This window comes from Macaca nemestrina, chromosome 8 (assembly GCF_043159975.1).
Source record: "Macaca nemestrina isolate mMacNem1 chromosome 8, mMacNem.hap1, whole genome shotgun sequence".
Classification (NCBI taxonomy): domain Eukaryota; kingdom Metazoa; phylum Chordata; class Mammalia; order Primates; family Cercopithecidae; genus Macaca; species Macaca nemestrina.
The window spans coordinates 4,677,423-4,700,393 of record NC_092132.1 but is presented as its reverse complement, the minus strand read 5'-3'; the positions used below and the strand labels follow the sequence as shown (position 1 = coordinate 4,700,393).

General features: G+C 46.3%; 1 protein-coding gene and 1 long non-coding RNA gene across 38 annotated transcripts in view; one reads left to right on the top strand and one right to left on the bottom strand.

Annotated features, from left to right (window-relative positions):
• The first annotated feature begins 332 nt into the window (after nucleotides 1-332).
• LOC105488391 (uncharacterized) lies at nucleotides 333-14,413 on the top strand. Its single transcript, XR_011606672.1, has 3 exons — nucleotides 333-555; nucleotides 686-3,330; nucleotides 10,690-14,413. It is a non-coding gene; the product is annotated as an uncharacterized lncRNA (long non-coding RNA).
• Nucleotides 14,414-21,514: 7,101 nt separating this feature from the next.
• Nucleotides 21,515-22,971, bottom strand: part of LOC105488506 (protein tyrosine kinase 2) — a 357,242-nt gene continuing 355,785 nt past the window's right edge. For all 37 annotated transcript variants that reach the window (XM_071067741.1, XM_071067734.1, XM_071067742.1 and 34 more), the window contains one exon: nucleotides 21,515-22,796. In XM_071067741.1, coding sequence (XP_070923842.1) covers nucleotides 22,584-22,796 — 213 coding nt within the window. In that variant the 3' untranslated portion in view covers nucleotides 21,515-22,583. The remainder of the gene's footprint in view (nucleotides 22,797-22,971) is intronic.

Below are 22,971 nucleotides of genomic sequence, written 5' to 3'. Positions count from 1 at the left end.
GGGGACCCGGGGAGGGGCTTGGGGACCTGGCCGGGCGGTGGGAAGCGCGGGCGGGAGCGGGGACGAGGGCCGAGGGCGGCGCGGCCCGGGTGGCGCGGGGGCGGGCGCGGCCCCGGGGACCCTTCCCCGCCGCCCGGAGAAGCCGCGTCTTCCCGACGGGGAGGAGCCGGGCCCCCTGGCTGTGCCGCCGGAGCGGGGTCGCCCACGCGCCCTCGCCTTCCCCGCCGCCCCCGGGGGCAGGAACCCTCCCCCGCGAGCCCCTCAGCCCCCAGCCTGGCTCTTTAAGTTACTACAGAAACACGGAGGTCGGGAAGCTGCCTCCCAGCCCGGAGCTTGAACTTGAACGCGGCCGGCCGCTCGCGCAGGACCACACCGCCACCTCCCGGCGCGGCCCCAGAACCCAGCTAATCCGTTTACAGCAGTTAGAAAGTCCAAGAAGTTTTTAGTGCATTGTAGCTGGTATCAGGGATCAGATCAGCGGACATGCCCATTCCAGCAGTCGGGGCCTCCTCGGAACGTCGTGCGCCTCCGAGCATTTCTGTGCCGTCCCGCTGGGTCCGTCTGGTTTTTCGGCGGCTTTCCTGGAAAAGCCAGCCTGTGGTTACCTCCTTTCTCCCCTGAGTGGCGGGGGATTAGAAGGCAGAGGGTGACCCACAGTCTACAGTGACTGGTCGCCTTTTTCCAGATTTCCCGGCACATTCCTTCACCCCGTGGCATCGGCTGTCTGCATATTGGGTGCAAGGCCCTGTTCCAGGCGAAGAATAAACAGGAGTTGTGACTGCCAGGAGCTCCGCAGCCAACAGGTTGGTCCTAACTAGTTCTGTGCAGTCTTGGAGGACAGCCCTGAAGAAGGGCCGGAGAACCAGCACTTCCTCCGAAAACTCAAAAGGACATCAGTCTTCACCACGTTGCTGATACAAAACGTGCTCCTGAAATGTGTAGTTATGAGCACCGGGAAACCCGGGTGGCAGTGTGCATGGCATTGTTCATCACAGCCTGGACTGCGCGGCACTGAATACCACGGAAGGCAGGATGGAGAAACAGTGGTCATCTTCACAGGGTGGAATCTAGCCATTCACAAAAATTCCAAAACAGGCAAAATTAAACTGCATTGTTTAGGGATGCATCATTAAGTAGTAAATAATTGACAGAAGAGCAAGAAGGTGGTTACTCTAAGTGTCAGAATGGTGAATACAGCTGGGGTGGGTGGGCTGTGACCCCAGCAGAGCCCTGGGGGATTTGGAGGTGCCAGGCCTGTTCCTTCCTGCAGTGCTGCCCTGCATTCGGCGGCCATCCCTTAAACTGCACTTTTACGTTTTATATACTTTTTCCGTACCTTTGCTATAGTATTTCATGGGAATTTTTGAATAATCACGAATGTTACCACTTTCCTGTTGATGAACCGTGCCACCGCATCAGTCTCCCCAGTTCGCAGCTGCCCACCCTCTCTCTCTGCCCCTGTCTCCCTGACACATCCACAAAACTCGTTTCTGCCCGGAATCCCTGAGGCCCAGCTGCCCTGCTGTCAGCCACTGTACGCCTCGGCAAAGGCCCAGAAGGCTCTGTTGTCACTGGCTCCCCTCAGCCCGCCTTCTGCTCCTTTGAGCGCTGTGCTGGGGAACTTTGTTGCTAGGGTTTAGTTCCAGAAGGCAAGATAATGTCTGTGAGGGCTTCATTGTGTCACTTCTCTCTGGATGTGGCTGACACCGTGGCCCTCTGCTGGCGGAGGGGTGCCATTGCTGTCTGCCCCATCTCCATCCCCAGGGCCCAGGCAGTCACTGAGTTCGCCCTCTGGGGCACGGGGGTGGGGAACCGGTGGGGGGTTCCCTCTGTTCTTTTCCTAGATAAGCCCATCGTCTCCAGGTCTCCACCCTCCACACCTGTGTTCAGGAATTCAGCCCGCTTCCTGCAGCCCCATCGCTACCCTCCTCCCAACCTGCTTTTCTTCTGGTGTTCCTCACTCAGCATGGCTAACAGATCCACCACCCAGCCGAGCTGAGAACTGCAGTCCCCTCTGCCTGCTGCCTCTCCTGCCATCAGTGAACCTGCTTAACTCATCTGACTGTGCCTCTCGGTGCTTGCTGGGACATGTCTCCAGCCCTTGCTGCTCTCTCCCCTAGACCCACATCCACACCCGGATGGTGACTGGGCTGACTCTGGGTCTTCTGGACCCAGTGTTTCTCCCTGATACAATTCCTTCCTCTGTGTTTTAGGATCCTGATGCTTTGATAAGATGCTCTAATCCCAGCCAGGGACATTTGCAGCAGCCTGGACTGCGGGTCTGCACGCTGGGTGTACTTGGTCTAAGGCACCAACTCGCCATGAGAGTGAAAGGAGGGGTTTGGGGCAGTACAGAGCAAGCTCCTGGGGCCACAGGGCTGACAAAGCCCTCGGCTTTGGGGGCCCTTTGTTTCTTCAAGACTAAAATGCAGGCACTGGAGCAAATCATTTGTTCCTAAAACATGTTCTGCACATGATTAAAGAAGCTTTGGGAAGTCAGGTAAATCGGGAAGCACTGGATCAAACAACAATACATAAGTTTATTGTCTGCAGGTCTTCTCAGAGCCTTTAGCAAAGTGAGAAGAGTCATGCTTCTACAAAGAGGAAGGAGGGCGTGAGAGAGTATGCAACCTGCCCCAAACCCATTTAGCCACAGAGCCCTTTTTTCACGAGGTACCTCGAGGTTCCACGGAGCATACTTTAGGAAACATGGAGATAGAGGTCTTCTGTGATCCCTTCCGGCTCTAATAGTCTGTGATTCTTTGAGTGATACATACTTTGAGACAGGGTCACCAAAGCAGAAACGTAGTGGTGAAAATACAGCTCATTGCAGCCTTGACTTCCCAGGCTCAAGTGATCCTCCCACCTCAGTCTCCTGAGTAGCTGGGACCACAGGTGCATGCCACCGTGCCTGGCTAATTGTTAAAAACTTTTGTAGAGACAAGTCTCACTATGCTGCTCAGGTTGGTCTTGAACTGCTTGGCCCAAGTGATCCTCCCACCTTGGCCCCCTCTAAGTGCTGGAATTACAGGCATGAGCCACCTCACCTGACCTTATTTTTTTGTTTTTGTATTTTTCTAGACAGGGTCTCACTCTTGCCCATGCTGGAGTGCAGTGGTGCAATCATAGCTCACTGCAGCCTCTTTGACCTCCTGGACTCAAGTGATCCTCCTACCTCAGCCTCCCAAGTTGCTAGGACTACAGGAGTATGCCACCAGGCTCAGCTAATTTTTGTAGAGATGATGTTTCACCACATTGCCCAGGCTGGTTTCAAATTCCTGGGTTCAAGCGATCCACCAACCTCAGTCCCCCAAAGTGCTGGGACTACAGGTGTGAGACACTGTGCCCAGACTGTGTGTGTGTGTGTGTGTGTGTGTGTGTGTGTGTGTGTGTGTGTGTGTGTGTTTAATTAAAAACTAAGCAGGTGGCCGGGAGCGGTGACTCACACCTGTAATCCTAGCATTTTGGGAGGCTGAGGTGGGTGGATCATGAGGTCAGGAGACTGAGACCATCCTGGCTAACATGGCAAAACCCTGTCTCTACTGAAAATATAAAAAATTAGCTGGTTGTGGCACGCGCCTGTAGTCCCAGCTACTCAGGAGGCTGAGGAAGGAGAATCGCTTGAACCTGGAAGGTGGAGGTTGTAATAAGCCAAGACTGTGCCACTGCACTCCAGCCTGGACGACAGAGCGAGACTCCATCTAAAAAAAAAACAACTACAACTAAGCAGGCCATATGCAGTGGTTTGTGCCCAGAGTTTCAGTGCTTTGGGAGGCCAAGGTGAGAGGACTGCTTGAGGCCAGGCATTCCAGATCAGCCTGGACAACACAGGGAGACCCCATCACTACAAAATAAAAATTAAAAATTAGCTGAACATGGTGGCACACATCTGTAGTCCCAGCTACTCAGGAGGCTGAGGTGGGAGGATTGCATGAGACCAGGAGGTCGAGGCTGCAGTGAGCTGTAACTGTGCCACTGCATTCCAGCCTGGGTGACAGAGTGAGACCCTGTTTCAGAAACAGAACAAAAACAGGCCATGATACTCTCTTTAAAATCTGCCAGTGCCATCCTCCACTGGGTCTGCCAGCCGGGCCCCCTTGGCAGGATGGGGTGGAGGGGCCTGGATATGGTGTTCCCTTGACTGGTGAACAGGTCTGAATGCAGGCCACACCTTCTGCTTCTCCAGGTAACCATCTCTAGACAAGAGGTACTTCATTTTGGCCCTCTGTCACCTTTCAAATCACATTTTTCTTTTTTTTTTTAGACAGTGCCTTGCTCTGTCTCCTAGACTGGAGAGCAATGAGTGCAATCTCCACTCACTGCAGCCTTCGCCTCCCGCGTTCAAGTGATTCTCCTGCCTCAGCCTCCCCAGTAGCTGGGATTACAGGCGCATGCCACCACGCCCGGCTAGTTTTTGTATTTTTAGTAGAGATGGGGTTTCACCATGTTGGCCAGGCTTGTCTTGAGCTCCCGACCTCAAGTGATCTGCCCGCCTTAGCCTCCCAAAGTGCTGGAATTACAGGCGTGAGTCACCATGCCCAGTCAAACTGCATTTTATTTTTGTTTTATTATTTTTTTCTTTTCAAACTGTATTTTTTTCAGGCAGGCATTGATCTCTGCCTTTTAGTCTGGCACACTTACTTACAGCTCCCTAAATTTAACTCTGAATGTAGTTCCTCTTCAAAGGATGGTGTCTCACCTACGAGGTGTGGGTGCCCTTGCCTTCCTTTGCCCCAGCCTGAGGACAGCTGGTGTTTCTTTTTCTTTCTTTCTTTCTTTCTTCTTCTTTTTTTTTTTTTTTTTTGAGATGGAGTCTCACTCTGTTGCACAGGCTGGAGTGCCAGTGGTACAATCCCGGCTCACTGCAACCTCCACCTCCCGGGTTCAAGCGATTCTCCTACCTCAGCCTCCCGAGTAGCTGGGACTACTGGCATGTGCCACCATGCCCAGCTAATTTTTCGTATTTGTAGTAGAGATGGGGTTTCACCATATTGGCCAGGCTGGTCTCGAACTCCTGACCTTTCGATTCACCTGCGTCGGCCTCCCAAAGTGCTGGAATTGCAGGCGTGAGCCACCACGCCCAGCCCAGCTAGTGTTTCTAAGCCTAATGTGAGGACCACCCAGGGCACAATGAGAGGTGCTGCCCCAAATTGTTTAAGGTCAAGAGTTACAAATTCATCCAAATGCATCTTCTCTAAATTCCTTGGGAGATTTGTGTGGATGTGGTGTATCCATCTTGTAGCATTTTCTGGAGTTAAAAGAGAAAAGCTATCTTTCACTAAGGATGGTGGCTTATACCTGTAATTCCAGCACTTTGGGAGGCTGAAGTGGGCAGGTGGCTTGAGCACAGATTGATACCAGTCTGGGCAACAGAGTGGGACCCTATCTATACAAAAAATACAAAAATTAGTGGGACATGGTTGTGTGCTTGTAGTCCCAGTCACTCAGGAGGCTGAGGTGGGAGATCACCTAAGCCCTCAGGGAGGCTGAGGCTGCAGTGAGCTGTGATCGTACCACTGCACTTTAGTCTGGGTGATAGAGCGAGATGCTATCTGAAAAACAAAACAAAACAAAACCTATCTTTCCTATGGGGAGAAACATTAAGTAAATATTGTCAAAGAAGCCGAGCATATAATGATGTAAACAACTGTCAACTTTCAGCTTTTCCACAATGACTCCTTTAAACTATTATTCTTATCTAGCATCATGTTTCTTTGAAATAATATAGCCGGGCGTGGTGGCTCACGCCTGTAATCCCAGCACTTTGGGAGGCCGAGGCGGGTGGATCACGAGGTCAGGAGATCGAGACCATCCTGGCTAACACGGTGAAACCCTGTCTCTACTAAAAAATACAAAAAACTAGCTGGGCGTGGTGGCGGGTGCCTGTAGTCCCAGCTACTTGGGAGGCTGAGGCAGAAGAATGGTGTAAACCCAGGAGGCGGAGCTTGCAGTGAGCCGAGATCCAGCTACTGCACTCCAGCCTGGGCGACAGAGCAAGACTCCGACCCAAAAAAAAATAATAATAATATAGTGATACATTGTTTAGCAAGGATTTTGGCTATAAGACCAATATTTTTAAATTAACCATAATTCTATATACTAATGACAATTAAAAATAAAAAATTATTTATTTTTGAGACAGAGTCTCACTCTGTCACCCAGGCTGGAGGGCAGTGGCGTGATCTTGGCTCACTGAAACCTCTGTCTCCCAGGTTCGAGCAATTCTCGTGCCTCAGCCTCCCAAGTAGCTGGGACTGCAGGCGTGCACAACCACGCCTGGCTAATTTTTGTATTTTTAGTAGAGACGGGGTTTTGCCATGGTGGCCAGGCTGGTCTCGAACTCCTGGCCTCAAGTGATCCACCCACCTCAACCTCCCATAGTGCTGGGTTTCCAGGCATGAGCCATCAGGCCTGGCCTAAAAATAAAATGTAAATAGAATGAGGCTGGACACAGTGGCGTGTACCTGTAGTCTCAGCTAATTGGGAGGCTGAGGCAAGAGGATGGCTTGAGCCTGGGAATTGAAGGCAACAGTAAGCTGTGATCACGCCACTGTACTTCAGCCTGGCCAACAGAGGGAGACCGTCAAAAAAACTAAAAAAGAGAAAGAAAAAAGAAAAGTTAAAAATGGAAGAACAAATGAAAAGAAAGATGTACAAAACCTCTGCACAGAAATCTGTGAAACATGACAGAATATCACAATGGAGGGAGACGGCAAGCTCATGGATTGGGACGCTGGGGTGACAGGGAATGGCACGGCACTGACATTGTGCTTTGTGTTTTTGTTCCACCAACACTAGCCTGAGGAAGGTAGATGCCCCACTTCTGTGAAGAGGCAGCAGGTGGGGTGTGCAGCTCTGGAACCCAGTCCTGGATACCCTGTGAGCCCACTGAGACTGGTGTGGCCTCCTCATTGGGAACATGGCTGGTTGTGACCAACAGTGAGAGCACATGTGTCCCGTTCCTGATGAGGGCCTGGTCCCTTAGTGGATACTCTCTACATAACAGCCCAACACTCTCCTAAGCTCCTCTGTTTCAAGAGCCTGCATTTCCCAGTGGCATCACACATGGAAGAGGGCCATCAGAATTGAGAAGCAGAAGGATACATAACAGGACAATTTCAGGCAGTGGGTGGGAGGAGTCACTGTTTCAAACATTTTGCCATCATCTAAGTGTGTGTTTCCCCCAACAAAATGCGTATGTTGAAATCTTAACATGAAAGGTGATGGTATTAGGTGGGGCCCTTAGGAGGTGATTGTTTCATGAGGATGGAGCCCTCACAATTGGGATTAGCACCCTTATAAAAGAAGCCCTGTTAGTGGATCACTTGAGCTCAGGAGTTTGAGGCCAGCCTGGCCAACATGGCAAAAACCCATCTCTACGAAAAATACAAAAATTAGCCAGGCATGGTGGCGCACGACTATACTCCCAGCTACTTGGGAGGCTGAGGTGGGAGAATCACTTGAGCCTAGGAGACAGAAGTTGCAGTGAGCTGAAATCATGCCATTGCACCCCAGCCTGGGTGACAGAGCAAGACCCTTTCTCAAAAAATAAATATAAATACATAAAATAAAAGAGGCCTTGTTTGCCTGGCACTTATAATCCCAGCTCCTCAAGGGGCCAAGGCGGGAGAATCGCTTGAGAACAGGAGTTGAGACCAGACTGGGCAACAATGCGAGACTCCATCTTTTTTTTTTTTCTTTTTCTTTATTTTCTTTATTTATTTTTTGAGACAGAGTCTCCCTGTGTTACCCAGACTGGAGTGCAGTGGTGCGATCTCAGCTCACTGCAGCCTCCACCTCCTGGGTTCAAGCAATTCTATTCTCATGTCTCAGCCTCCTGAGTAGCTGAGTGCACCAACACACCTGGCTAATTTTTGTATTTTTAGTAGAGATGGGTTTTTGCCATGTTGCCTAGGTTGGTCTCAAATTCCCAGCCTCCGGTGATCCACCAGCCTCGGCCTCCCAAGTGCTGAGATTACAGGTATGAGCCACTATGCACGGCCAAAACTCTGTCTTGAAAAAAAAAATTAGCCGACGGGGCACGGTGACTCACGCCTGTAATCCCAGCACTCTGGGAGGCTGAGGCAGGCGGATCACCTGAGACCAGCCTGGCCAACGTGGTGAAACCCCGTCTCTACTAAAAATATAAAAATTAGCCCACCATAGTGGTGTGGGCTTGTAATCCCAGCTACTTGGGAGGTTGAGGCAGGAGAATCGCTTGAACCCAGGAGGCAGAGGTTGCAGTGAGCCAAGACTGCCCCATTGCACGCCAGCCTGGGTGACAGAGTGAGACTCTGTCTTGGGGGGGAGGAAATAAAAGCCCATTGCAGTGGTGTGCACCTGTGGTTCCAGCTACTTGGGATGCTGAGGTGGGAGGATCTCTTGAGCCCAGGAGTTCAAGGGTATAATAAGATGTATCACACCACTGCACTCCAGCCTGGGTGACAGTACAAGACTCCATTTCTAAAAAGAATAAAAATAAAAAAAGAGGTCTCAGGTAAGTGCCTTGCCCCTTCTACCACATGAGGATACAGGGAGAAGCTCTCATCTATGGACCAGGAAGAAGGCCCTCAGCAGACACTGAATCTGCTGGCGCCTTGATCTTGGACTTTGCAGACTCCAGAACTATGAGAAATACATTTCTGTTGGTCATAAGCTGCCCAGTCTATGGTATTTTGTTATAGCAGCCCAAAGTGGACTAATATACTCTTATTGGGCTCACATATAGAGAAGGGAAAAGTCTTGTTCTGTGTTTCTTGAAGAAGCAGAACTCGGCACGGGTCCATGGGAAGATGACCTAACAGCCCATGGGCTCCTGCACTGCCTCCTAAGAGATGCATTTCCATCAAAAGGCAGACACTGGCACAGGGCGCTTCTCTGGCCCAAGTACCTGTTCGAGGCACTGCATGAGTGTTTACTCATTCAAGCCTCGGAACACTTACCCTCATCCTCTGATGATAAACTGAGGCAGAGGGATCCCACAGCCAAGCTGGAACCCAGCAGCTTAGTCCCAGCATGTACAGTGGCACGATCACACCAGGGAGTCTGTAGCCAATCTCTGGGTTTCTTCTGACTCCACCGTACACTGAATGCACTCGACATCGGCAGTCTTCAGTTTTGTTTACATACCCCCAAATGTCATTTTAAATGTTTTTTTACCCCCCTTACATATTAAGTTGACACCTAAAATATTATGTACGTTTAAATAGTTACAAAGAATACAACTTCTGGAACATTGTAAATATTGACACTTAAAAATAAAACTGTCATATCACTTTTAAAAATGTAACCAGATGGAAAAGAAAAATACCATATCGATTTGATATCTTATATAATCCAGTCAAAACAGTGTAGTTGTCCCTCTGTATTTGTGGGGCATCGGTTCCAGGACCCCCAGTGGATACCGAAATGCACAGCTCAAGTCCCTGATGTAAAATGGTGCAGTATTTGCATATAGCCTACATCCTCCCACGTACTTTAAATCATCTCTAGATTACTTTTTGTTTGTTTGTTTGAGACGGAGTCCCGCTGTATTGTCAGGCTGGAGTGCAGTGGTGCGATCTTGGCTCACTGCAACCTCGGCCTCCCGGGTTCAAGCAATTCTCCTGCCTCAGCCTCCCGAGTAGCTGGGATTACAGGTGCCCGCCACCATGCTTGGCTAATTTTTGTATTTTTAGTAGAGATGGAGTTTCACCATGTTGGCCAGGGTGGTCTTAAGCTCTTGACCTCGTGATCCGCCCACCTCAGCCTCCCAAAGTGCTGGGATTATAGGCGTGAGCCACCGTGCCCGGCCTAGATTACTTCTAATACCTAACACAATGTGAAATGCCATGTAGTAAATAATTATACTGTATTGTTTAGAGAATAATGACAAGAAAAATGTGTGTACACCTTCAGTACAGAGAGAACCATCATAGGCCTGACTACATTTTCCATCCACAGTTGGTTGACTCTGAGGGCACGGAGGACTGTACCTGAACCACCTCTTCTTTAATATTTCACATTGCTCTTTCCTCACAGAACCCATTCCTCACAGAACCCATTTTCCATTTTAATTCTTCCACATGTTTTTATCCTAAGGAAATTCTTTTATGTTTGAAAATCTTATTGATTATGCTATATACTTGTCTACAACAAAAAGTATATATAAATTGAAATCTTACGTTTTTATTTCCTGTGAGACCAAGTGTTAGAAAAAATTCTTCTGGGCCGGGCGCGGTGGCTCAAGCCTGTAATCCCAGCACTTTGGGAGGCCGAGACGGGCGGATCACGAGGTCAGGAGATCGAGACCATCCTGGCTGACACGGTGAAACCCCGTCTCTACTAAAAAAAAAATACAAAAACTTAGCCGGGCGAGGTGGCGGGCGCCTGTAGTCCCAGCTACTCGGGAGGCTGAGGCAGGAGAATGGCGTAAACCCGGGAGGCGGAGCTTGCAGTGAGCTGAGATCCGGCCAGTGCACTCCAGCCTGGGCGACAGAGCGAGACTCCGTCTCAAAAAAAAAAAAAAAAAGAAAAAATTCTTCTGGGTTTACTTATTACAATTGTCAGCACACAACTAATCAAACACAAATGTATTACAAAGTTTGAATAATAATTCTTAGTCATGAAAGTGTCACTCATTAGGTATACATTTTTGTTGGAAATAATCTCTTAAGGAAAATAGTCAACCTTTCTTTTTCTCATTCCCAGGTTCAGGAAGAACCGGGTGGCCCATTGATGGACTCAGGGCTCTTCAACAATTCTTTTCCATCCCCCATGTTTGTGAATGTCAGTGCTTACAGCTGCGGTCCCAGGAAGCATGGGTGAGAATGGAAGGAAATTCTGTTACAGTGACTCAGTGCTCTGACTCCTCCCAGGCTATCCTCCAGAACTCACACGGTGCTCTCCTGACAGTCCTGGGTGAGGACCCATAGCTGGCCACTCAGTCGTCCTGCCTCAGGGTGATGGAAGCTACAACTGAAGTCACCTGGCTTTCAAAAGGATCTTTTGTGGCCGGGCGCGGTGGCTCACGCCTGTAATCCCAGCACTTTGGGAGGCCGAGGCGGGTGGATCACCTGAGGTCAGGAGTTCGAGACAAACCCGGCTAACACGGTGAAACCCCATCTCTACCGAAAACACAAAAAATTAGCCGGGCGAGGTGGCGGGCGCCTGTAGTCCCAGCTACTCGGGAGGCTGAGGCAGGAGAATGGTGTAAACCTGGGAGGCGGAGCTTGCAGTGAGCTGAGATCCGGCCACTGCACTCCAGCCTGGGCGACGGAGCAAGACTCTGTCTCAAAAAAGAAAAAAAAAGAAAAAAAAAAAGGATCTTTTGTGACCCAAATTGAGTCTGGGTGTCTGCAGAAAGGTGTGATAGATGAGATTACTGTCCAAAAGTCATCGCTCCCTTGCCTTCACAGTTGATTCCTCAGCCCAGTGGTGCTGAGCTCAACCATGTGACTACCAGCGGTGGACAGGATGTCAGCAGTCCTGCCCTGAGAGGCTTACATGCAGTTGCCCCGTCTGGCTGCGGGGTTGGTCCCAGCCAGGTGGCCTAGAGAAACCTTCCTCCCTGCATCTTCCTCAGCCTGGTCGCCAAGGGAATGTGAAGCCAGGTCCATCTGGAGGCAGAGCCTCCCAGCCACATGCAGCTGCATCAGCCAACCGCCAGCTAATGCACAGAGGTGTCTCGAGGTGAACATGTGCTGTTACACAGTGAAAGCTAACTGAGTCAAAATCCCAAGGGGCCTTTTAAAACATGGAAGTTGACAAATTGGTGCCAAAATGTAAATATAACTGCAAGTGAGTTAGAAGAGCCAAAAATAAAGTATCTTGGAGAAAAAGAACAAAATTGGATGACTTGCAATAGCCAATTTAAAGACTGACTACACTTGATTTCAAGAGTCGTTATAAAGCTACAGTAATCAAGACAATGTGGTATAGACCTAAGAACAGATGAGAACAGTGGAACAGAATAGCAAGTTTAAAAATAAATCCACACATAAATGGCCAATAGGTTTTTGACCAAGGTACCAAGGCAAGACATTGGAGAAATATTTCTTTCAACAAATGGTGCTGGAATAATTGGATTTCCATATGGAAAATAATGAACTTCAACATCCACCTCACATCCCTCACACTAATTCAAGACAAATCATAGACCTGAATATAAAACTAATATGGTGGGGCACAGTGGCTTATGCCTGTAATCCCAGCACTTTGGGAGGCCCAGGCAGGAGGACTGCTTGAGCCCAGGAGTTCAAGACCAGCCTGGCAACGTGGCGAAACCCCGTCTCTATAAAAAATATATAAATTAGATGGGCTTGGTGGCATACACCTAGATCCTAGTAGTTCATGGCTGCAGTGAGCTCTGATTATGTGACTGCACTCCAGCCTGGGTGACAGAGTGAGACCCTGTCTCAAGAAGAAAAAAAAAAGGGGAAAAGAAAGTCCCAGTTACTTGGGAAGCTGAGGTAGGAGGATCGCTTGGGCTTGGGAGGTCTAAGCTGCAGTGAGATAGCTTTTAGAGGAAAATATGGTAAATATCGTGCAACCTTGGGGCAGGCAAAGATGTCTTAGAGAAGATGCAAAAAGCACTAAGTAGTTGCAAAAGTGTTAATTTGAACTTCATTCAAATTAAGAACTATTGCTCATCAAAATATACTGTTAAGAAAATAAAAAGACAAGCCATGGACTGAGAGTGAATATTTGCAATACATATAGCTGACAAAGGACTTATATCCAGAATATATAAAGAATGACTACAAATCAATAATAAACAACTTGATTTTTAAAAACCAGCAAAAGGCCACATGGAGTGGTTCACGCCTATAATCCCAGCTACTTGGAAGGCTGAAGAAAGAGGATTGTTTGAGATCAACAGTTCAAGACCACCCTGGACAACACAGTGAGACTCACTGTAAAATAAATAAATAAATAAAACAATTTTTTACAAATGGGTAACAGCCTGGGTGACATGGCAAAACTGCATCTCTACAAAAAACACAAAAATTAGCCGGATGTGGTGGTGCATGCCTGCAGTCCCAGCTACTGGGGAGGCTGAGGTGGGAGGATCACCTGAGCCCAGGAAGTGGAGGCTGCAGTGAGCCATGACTGAGCCACTGCACTCCAGCCTGGGCAACAGACTGAGACCCTATCTCAATAAATAAATAGTTTTTAAAAATAGGCAAAAAATTTGAACAGACCTTCACAAAAGCAAACAGTTGGCCAGTTGTAGTGGGTCATCCCTGTAATCCCGACATTTTATGGGCTGAGACAAGAGGATGCCTAGCTGCAGTGAGTTCGGATCATGCCATCGCACTCTAGCCTGGGTGACAGGGTGAGACCCTGTCTCAAAAAAAAAAAAAAAAAAAAAAAAAAAGGAAAAGAAATAAAAACATACCTACCCAAAAAGACTTGTACACAAATGTTTACAGCCACTTTATTCATTAAGCTCCGAACTGGAAACAATCAGATGTCTATCAATAGGAGAATAGTAAACCAACTGTAGTATATGTACACGATAGAATATTATTCGGCAATTAAAAATAAAATTATACGCCAGGCGTGGTTTCATGCCTGTAATCCCAGCACTTTGGGAGGCTGAGGCGGGTGGATCACAAGGTCAGGAGTTCAAGACCAGCCTGGCCAACATGATGAAACCCTGTCTCTAAAACTCCCCCAAAATAGCCAGGTGCAGTGGCAGGCACCTGTAATCCCAGCTACTCGGGAGGCTGAGGCAGGAGAATCACTTGAACCCAAGAGGCAGAGGTTGCAGTGAGCTGAGATTGCGCCACTATACTCCAGCCTGGGCTACAGAGTGAGACTCTGTCTCAAAAACAAAAAACACCACATGGATGCATCCCAAAAACATTGTGTTAAGTGAATGAATCCAGACACAAAAAAGCACACACTGTATGTTCAATTGATGTGAATTCAAGAACAGGCAAAAACTAATCTATGTTGTTGGAAATCAGAACGGTGTTTGCCTATGGGCTGGGAACTCTCCATGAGAATGTTCTGTGTCTCAATTTGAGTGATGGTTACACAGGTGTATGCATTTGTCAAAATTCATTAAACTGTGCATTTCACTGTATGTACATTTACCTCAATGAAAACAAAAAGAATTTTCTGAGGCTGATATCTAATATTAATTTAAAAGGATCAAGTTTAACCTAATATGTTCAGTAAGGTGTGAGGAACATAAAAATATTGTTAAATCATTTATGTCTTTGCCAATAAATATATATATTTTTTGAAACAGAGTCTCACTCTGTCACCCAGGCTGGAGTGTAGTGCCATGATCTTGGCTCACTGCACCTTCCACCCCGACCCTGGGTTCAAGCGATTCTTTTGCCTCAGCCTCTCGACTAGCTGGGATTACAGGCGCCTGTCACCGCACACCTGGCTAATATTTGTATTTTTAGTAGAGACAAGGTTTCACCATCTTGGCGAGGCTGATGTTGAACTCCTAACCTTGTGATCCACCCGCCTTGGCCTCCCGAAGTGCTGGGATTACAGGTGTGAGCCACCGCGCCTGGTCAAAATGTTTTTGTTTTTTTTGTTTTTTGCTCTAGGCTGGAGTGCAGTGGTACAATCTCCGCTCACTGCCCTCCACCTCCCGGGTTCAAGCAATTCTCCTGCCTCAGCCTTTGGAGTAGCTGGGACTACAGGCGCCCGCCACCACACCTGGCTAACTTTCGTATTTTTATTAGAGACAGGATTTCGCCATGTTGGCCAGGCTGGTCTTGAACTCCTGACCTCAGGTGATCTGCCCGCCTCAGCCTCCCAAAGTGCTGGGATTACAGGGTTGAGCCACCTTGCCCAGTTGCAATAAAATGTTTTTTAAGTAAAAGTTATATTACTTCTTTAAATATTAATACATTTTTGTCAAAGTTATAACTGTAGATTTAGCTTATTCAATTTATGGAAAAATATGGCATCTGATATCTGGTTTGCAGAGCCCGTCCCCCTTGTCAAACAAGAAAGCCAGATAGACTCACTTTCTGTTACGTGACTTCATTTTTCAATTCAAATAAATGTTCTAATACACATTTCCAGGATTATTATAGAAGCCACGGAGAAATACAAAATGTATTTGTAAGACAGATTGCTAAATGCAGTCAAGTAAACATTAAAATGATATATAATTAATGTATCTATTTTACCATGTTACAAGAGCAAGAAAATAAATCATACTGTATCCACTTTAACATAATTTATAATAATACAATATAATGTGTGCTTAGAGTAGTAAGTTACGAAGTAAGGAGTATGCTAGAAAGCATGAAATTCATTTGGTAAATGTGTGTGAACATGTATAATGATTTTTTTTGGCTTTGGGGATTTATTAAATGAAAATCAAATATAAAAATCAGAAGTAACTCCATCCATGCTGTTAAATATCATGACCAGATTTTCTTATGAATGTAAAGAAACCAAGTCACACACTGCTTAAAAAACAATCACTCTGCAAAGGAGGGCCTCACTGTTTGTTTTTTAAAGAAAAAGTGTATATATGTTTGTGTGTGTGTATAGATAAACATACACACACACACATATATATACACCACAATCACTCTGGAAGCTCACATATCATTTTTACTTTTTGCTGTTAGGAGTAGAAAATATGAAGCATTTGATAAGATGAAATAAGATGAGGATTGACCAAAGTTACAGCATTTTAATACGGCATATTAAAATGATTTAATAAAATCAGTTTTAATTACTTCATTAATCAGTGCCCACCCAGTATGATGTTGGACAGAAGCTTTATCTGGGTTTTATCCAGTAGATCTTGAAAATGATAGTCCGAGATAACACTCCAGTTACATTTCAAATATTATTTTTAAAGAGACAGGGTCTTGTTCTGTCACCCAGGCTGGAGTGCAGTGGGTGATCATAGCTCACTGTAAACCTGAACTCCTGGGCTCAAGCAATCCTCCTGCCTCAGCCTCCTGAGTAACTGGGACTACAGACATGCACCACCATGCCCACTTAATTTTTTAGTTTTTTTTTTTTTCAGATGGAGTCTTGTTCTGTCGCTCACGCTGGAGTGCAGTGGCACAATCTTGGCTGACTGCAACCTCCGCCTCCCCGGTTCAAGCGATTTCCCTGCTTCAGCCTCCCGAGTAGCTGGGACTACAGGCACGCACCACCACACCCAGCTAATTTTTGTATTTTTAGTAGAGATGAGGTTTCACCATACTGACCGGTCTCAAACTCCTGATCTCATGATCTGCCTGCCCCAGTCTCCCAAAGTGCTGGGATTACAGGCATGAGCCATGGTGCTCGGCCAATTTTTTAGTTTTTAGTAGGAACAAGGTCTTGCTATGTTGTCCAGGCTGGTCTCAAACTCCTGGCCTGAAGTGATCCTCCTGCCTCAGCCTCTCGAGTAGCTGGGATTACAGGTGTCAGCCATTATGCCCAGTCTGTTTGTTTGCAGAAAGATAACAAATTAAAGCCAGGCATGATTCAAAAGTTTTAAACAACACACAGCCCTCCTCATTACTGCTACACCTGGTCATTGCTAAACCTGGTAAAAGCCTGAAAGCCAGGACACCTAGGGGCTGGGTTCCAGCGCCAAGGTGACCTAATAATTTAAACTCCCAAACCCCCATTTCCAAGTGAAGAGATTAAGCCCTCCTGCCTTAGAGGGTCACTGTGAGAACTGAGGACAGTGCCTGGCACATGTGAACTCAGTGTTAGCTGTTGTCATTGAGAGAGAACATGAGGGACAACTAAAGGACAAAGGATGTGTCACTTTAGGTGGAGATCAGAGCCCTCTGGGCTCATCATTCCAGCGTGTCCAGTCATCTGCAAAGGGTTAGACCTTCTGGACGAAAGACCTTTGGGGTACATCACCAATGCCTTTTTACTTTGGCATTGAGCTTTGATTTTACTGGGTTGTGTGGATGGGAAATCCAAACAAATATGACAATTCTGATATTGTCAGGTATCAGATAATTTCAAAATGTAATTTGTGCGGTCTTTATCCCTGGGGAGAATTTGGGAGAGGCATTTAGCCTAGTGGTTGTTACAGTCCTAAACGTGAGGCAGACCCAGCTTCCAACCCAGTTCTGGCACCTACTAACCACGTGGCTGTCAGATTACTGTGTAACTGTTTCTTCACCTGTGAACCAGGGATAAGCCTCGTATCACTCAGGTGGTATGAGTTGAACTAGAGGCTGCTGCTGACAGCGTCCTGTATACTTCAGTGGACCACAAAAACACCAAGCATGGGTCTTCCCACAACCTGCCCGACTCTTCTCATCTCAACCTCAGCCCATCTCCACTCCTACTATGGCCAAATCCACACTTCCTTCCAGGCCTCAGGCATTACCTACAGCGTCTCATTTTGTTCTGGAACTTTGACCTTAATAGGCTAGAACGGTCTCCACCCTTTGACTCCTACTTTGTAGTGCGCAACCCATGGTACCTAGTCAGTTGCAATGTATAACCCCAGTATATAATAAACTGTAATACTCAAACTCTGGTGCAGTTAGCTGGTGTACAATCTGTAGTGCATCGTTGGCCGTACTGTATGACCCTGTATATAATAAACCGTGGTTGTTTTTTGAGACAGGGTCTTGCTCTGTCACCTAGGCTGAAGTGCAATGGCACAATCATGGCTCACTGCAGCCTCCACCCCTGGGGCTCAAGTGATCCTCCCACTGCAGCCTCCCACATAGCTGGGGCCACAGGCACACACCATCACACCTGGGTTTTTTTTTTTTTTTTTTTGAGGCAGAGTCTCGCTCTGTTGCCCAGGCTGGAGTGCAGTGGCATGATCTTTTCTTACTGCCACCTCCACCTGTCAGGTTCAAGCGATTCTCCTGCCTCAGCCTCCCGAGTAGCTGGGACTACAGGCACCTGCCACCCTGCCTGGCTAATTTTTGTATTTTTAGTAGAGACGGGGTTTCACCATGTTGGTCAGGCTGTTCTTGAGCTCCCGATCTCAGGTGATTTGCCCACCTCGGTCTCCCAAGGTGTTGGGATTACACGTGTAGCCACTGTGCCTGGCCTGAACTAGTACTGAATTCTTGGTGCATAGTAGCTGTAGTGTGTAATCCCTGGTCACAGGCAGGGGCAAAAGTTACTGTTAAAGATGTCCCTAACTTAAAGATGACCCCTTACAATTCAAAGCAGATTTAAGTAAACATGTAAAATCTGTAACCCTTGCCAACAGATCCTTACCATTGTGCAAGCTGACTGCATTCCAGCAGTGGCACAGAAAGAGGCACAGGATAAGTGGGGAACTCAGGTGATCCACCTGCCTTGGCCTCCCGAAGTGCTGACATTACAGGCGTGAGTCACCACACCCAGGCTTTAAAAATTTTTTTAAAGCTAATCATCTCTGTATAGTTCCAATTTTAGTATATGTGCTGCCAAAACAAGTAGTATTTTTTATTTTACTTTTTAAAAGAGACAGCATCTCACTCTGTCACCCAGGCTGGAGTGCAGTGGTGAGCACAGCTCACTGGAGCCTCAACCACCTGGGCTCAAGTGATCCTCCCACTTCAGTCTCCAGAGTAGCTGGGACTACAGGTGCACACCACCACACCTGGCTAAAGATCTTATTTATTATTACTATTTTTGAGATGGAGTCTTGCTCTGTCACCCAGGCTGGAGTGCAGTGGCCTGATCTTGGCTCATTGCAACCTCCGCCTCCTGGGTTCAAGCGATTCTCCTGCCTCAGTCTCCTGACTAGCTGGGACTACAGGCATATGCCACCACACCCAGTTAATTTTTGTATTTTTAGTAGAGATGGGGTTTCACTATGTTGGTCAGGCTGGTCTCAAACTCCTGACCTGACCTCAGGTGATCTGCCCGCCTTGGCCTCCCAAAGTACTGGGATTATAGGTGTGAGCCACTGCGACTGGCCAAGATCTTCTTTTTAAAAAAGAAGTTCATGTTTCTGAAGACTCAATTTCTAATACATCTATACTCCCCAAACTAATCTATAAACTCAATGAAATCCCAATCATAACAACCCCTCTGCCAATTTTTCAGATAAAAATACAGGGAGGTACAGTTAAGAAAATGAATAGTCAAGCCCCAGGATGAGAGAAAATACCTAGAAAACAAGTATTTGACCAAAGACCGGTATCCAGAGTGTATAAGGAACACCCATTACTCCACAGCAACATGACGAACAGTCCAGTTTTCTTGAAAACGCAAAGTATCTGAGCAGATGCTTCACAAAAACATAAATGGTTAAGTACAGGGGGGAAAAAACCACTCAACTTCATCAGATATGGAGGATAAAAACAACTGACACTACAAAGCGTTGGTGACAATGTGGAGCAACTGGAATGTCCATCCATGAATATGGTATAAAGTCACTGAACCAGTTTGGCAGTTTTTAATAAAGTTAAGCATACACTTACCGATGTTCCAGAACTTTCCTTCATAGTTTACTTGCCCAGGAGGAATGGAAACACTGTCCCCAGTTTTATTTCTAATAGCCAGAAACTGAAAACCACCCAAATGTCCCCTTCATCAACAGGTGGCTCACGGAGATTCTAGCAAGCCTAGGGTGGGCCTGGGAGATGCTGTAACAATTTCCTTGACAAGTCAATTATGCTTTGAGTCTGAGTTATCAACAGGTGAACAGGGAAATAGGCAGCAATATATTCTTACCATGGAGTATTATCAGAAATAAAAAAGAATGAACTTCAGATACAAACAACATGGATATGCAAAAACATCACTCGTAGTGAAAGCAGCCAGAAATTAGAGTATATATGGTGTAGCTCTAGAAGCAGTCTGAAGTGTAAGAAGCCATTTCTAGCGATGGAGACCAGACCAGAGGTTACAAAGAAGAAATAGGGACCTGCCCTCCAGAGGCATGAGGGCACTTCCCAAGTGCTGGCTCTTTCTCATCTTCCTCGTACTTGTCACTAACTGGACGTATACATTTGAAAAAAAATTGAGCTGTTTATTCAATGGCTCTTATTGTATGCAAGTTAAATCCTACTCAAGTTGATAAAAGCAAAGCAGGGTGGTAATTGCCCTTCTAGGGGAGCAGTGCGGGAGGGAGCCAGGACCTCCGGGGTGATGTTACTATTCTCTGACCCTGCGTGTAGTTACAAGAGGGCACTCGTTTGGGAAAAGTTCAGTAAGATCTACATTTATGCACCCTTTTCTCTATCTACTTATTAATAATGTAAAATAAAAAAATAGGAGAAAAATGATGAGATTGTGAACACTTCTCCCAGCTAACTTGGACAGGTTTTCAGGTGCTGCCATGTATGGTTTGTCTCATTAGGCAGCTGTTATTGAGGTAGTATACTGAAGCTGAGTAATTTGAACACTTTCACTTTCAAATGAACTTTTCTCTGGGTCTTTATATTTGAAATTCTCCATTTTGTTTTGTAATGGAAGTCACCTCATGGTCCTGATAGCCCTTCAGGCCACTAAGTTCACAGGATGTGAACTGCCTCTGCTCAACTCTGGTGGCTGTGCTTGACCTCTGACCTCTGGCCCATGCGCTGATGTTGAGAGATGTGGAGAGATGTTGATCTCTCCACCTGCTCTAAAAACCAAAATTTTCTTTGGTTTATAGGAAGATGTGAAACTTACCGACAATTCTAGGTGTTCCTAAGTGAGACCATGAGGCAAAATGTATTAATGTATTAACTGCAGGTAAACTCTTATCTGAAACAGTGGTTCTCAACTTGGAGTGGTTCTGTCCCTCCTTCCCCTGGGAACCTTTGGCAATGTCTGCGGACAGTTTGGTTGTCACGGCTTGGTGGGAGTGCTACTGGTTTCTAGTGGGTGAAGGCCACAGATGCTCCTAAACCTCTGAGAGTAGACTGGACAGGTCAAACATCGATGTCCCTGACAAGGTATGTAGAGCACTTTACCATTTACACTGGACTTAGCTCACTCTCATAATCACCACTTTAAACATGAGGAAATGGAAATGTAAGAGACCCAAGAATGCCAAAAATTAGAAAAAACTCACAAGGATGACATTCCCTTGACATTTGCTTCAGATGAAGTAACTGTCACAGATCCAAAGATGAAGCTGCTTTTGCACCCAAGAGTATTTACCCGGACAAAATTCTCTCAAATCCCTCCCTTTGGAGTCTCTGAGTCCCTAGTACTGGAGATCCCAGTTCTATCTGCTCCCTGCTCTGTGGCTCACGGAGATTCTAGCAAGACTAGGGTGGGCCTGGGAGATGCTAACAATTTCCTTGACAAGTGAATTATGCTTTGAGTCCGAGTTATGGAATACTGAGACCCTGCAAAGGAGAAGGTTCTTTCATTGAAGACCATTGCTACTTCCATCCTGAGCTCTGCATTTAATAGGTGACAATGGAATGAAAAGGTTAACTTATGCCAGGCTACCCTTCTGTGGTAACATCTTTGACTTGTTTAGAATATTAAACAAAAAAAAAAGGGGAAACTAATTAGTGAGAGGCTTCCTGATAATTATTGGGAGCTCTCTTGTATGTTATCTTATCTGACTAGTCACCTGAAAATAAAGCCATCTGAAGAAATAGAACCAAAAGAAAGGATATTACAACAAGACTTTACTGGTAACACCTTTTTAATAGGTCAAAGTAACTGTACAGTTCATTATATTCTTCCTGAGAATAATTTATATCCCCCAACAAACTAAAGGGAGGGTATATTTTTTTCAAAATTAACAGAATGGATGGTGTAACTGGACATCAAAAGAAAACCAAATTCCTGTTTTGCTTCATTCTCTCCTGGGAAGACAGATACAAGGAAGGGTTAGTTAACTCCAGTGGCTGTAAAATAGTCAACATGGCTTTAATCTTTCTTTATAAATTATATAAAAATGGAAAAAGGGGATGGTTCTGGAACTTCTCCTCAATGCAGTTTGGAGGTGCTCTGGTACAAAGCATTTCTGCTTCCAAGAGAAATAACATTGCTACAAAAAACTGGCACATTATTCTGTGAAAAAAGACAAGAGTTTTTAGTTGTGTTCTACAGCTAGTTCCCGACCCAATGCTTCACATATCCACACGAAAGTAAAAGGCAGGTAAGACAAAAAGGGCTGTAGTTTTTTCTGAAATAACTCAAGTCTTCAAAATATAGCTTTTATATTCTTTCTTTGTAAAGTGGGATTAGCATATTGCAACTCAAGGGTGTTCTAACAAACAAAAATTCCAGTCTGGATAATAATTCTATGGTAGACAAAAGAATTCTCAGCCTCTTGGGTTTCCCGGAATTCTTTGCTTCATGCTCTCCTCTTCCACTGTGCAGCTAAGGTAGTTTAGGAATTAAGATGTCACCCCCTGGCCATCCCCATTAGAACGTATCTTAATGTGAACATAAACTGTTCTTCATGATGCTTAAAAGCTCATGTACAATTTTCATTCCTAGAAAAATGCCACATTTTGGATCCTGGACATTTCTGAATATCATGATTGAAAAAAAACAAAACAAAAAATGAACCCAAATCAAAGTGTGACTAAACTTATATGAGAAAGATTTTCAACCAGATGGTCATTCAAAAAAGTTGGAGCTGTTAAGTGCTGGCGACCGAGGACAGAGGGTTAATTCCTCGCTGCTGGTGGAAGGCTAGAGAACATCTTCAAAAGAGGGTAGCAAGACATGCTCCCAGGGGAGGCTCAGTGTGGTCTCGTCTGCCCAAGCATTTTCAGTCTTGCTTGGTCAATGACATCGAGTAAGTTTTTGGCATCCACAGCCAGGGCGTGAGCAGCAGTCAGCATTTGCTTTTTGTACTCTTGCTGGAGACTGGTCATGACATACTGCTGGGCCAGTTTCATCTTGTTGATGAGCTCACCCAGGTCAGAGTTCAATAGTTTCTGTGCCATCTCAATCTGAAAGACAAGAGATAGTTCAGGAGAACTGTTTCCAGTGATCTTTTTTTTCTTTTTTAGAGAGATGTTCTTACTATGTTGTCCAAGCTTGCCTCAAACTCCTGGGCTCAAGCAATCTTCCTGCCTCAGCCTTTCCATTAACTGGCAACACAGGCACATGCCACCGAGCCCTGCA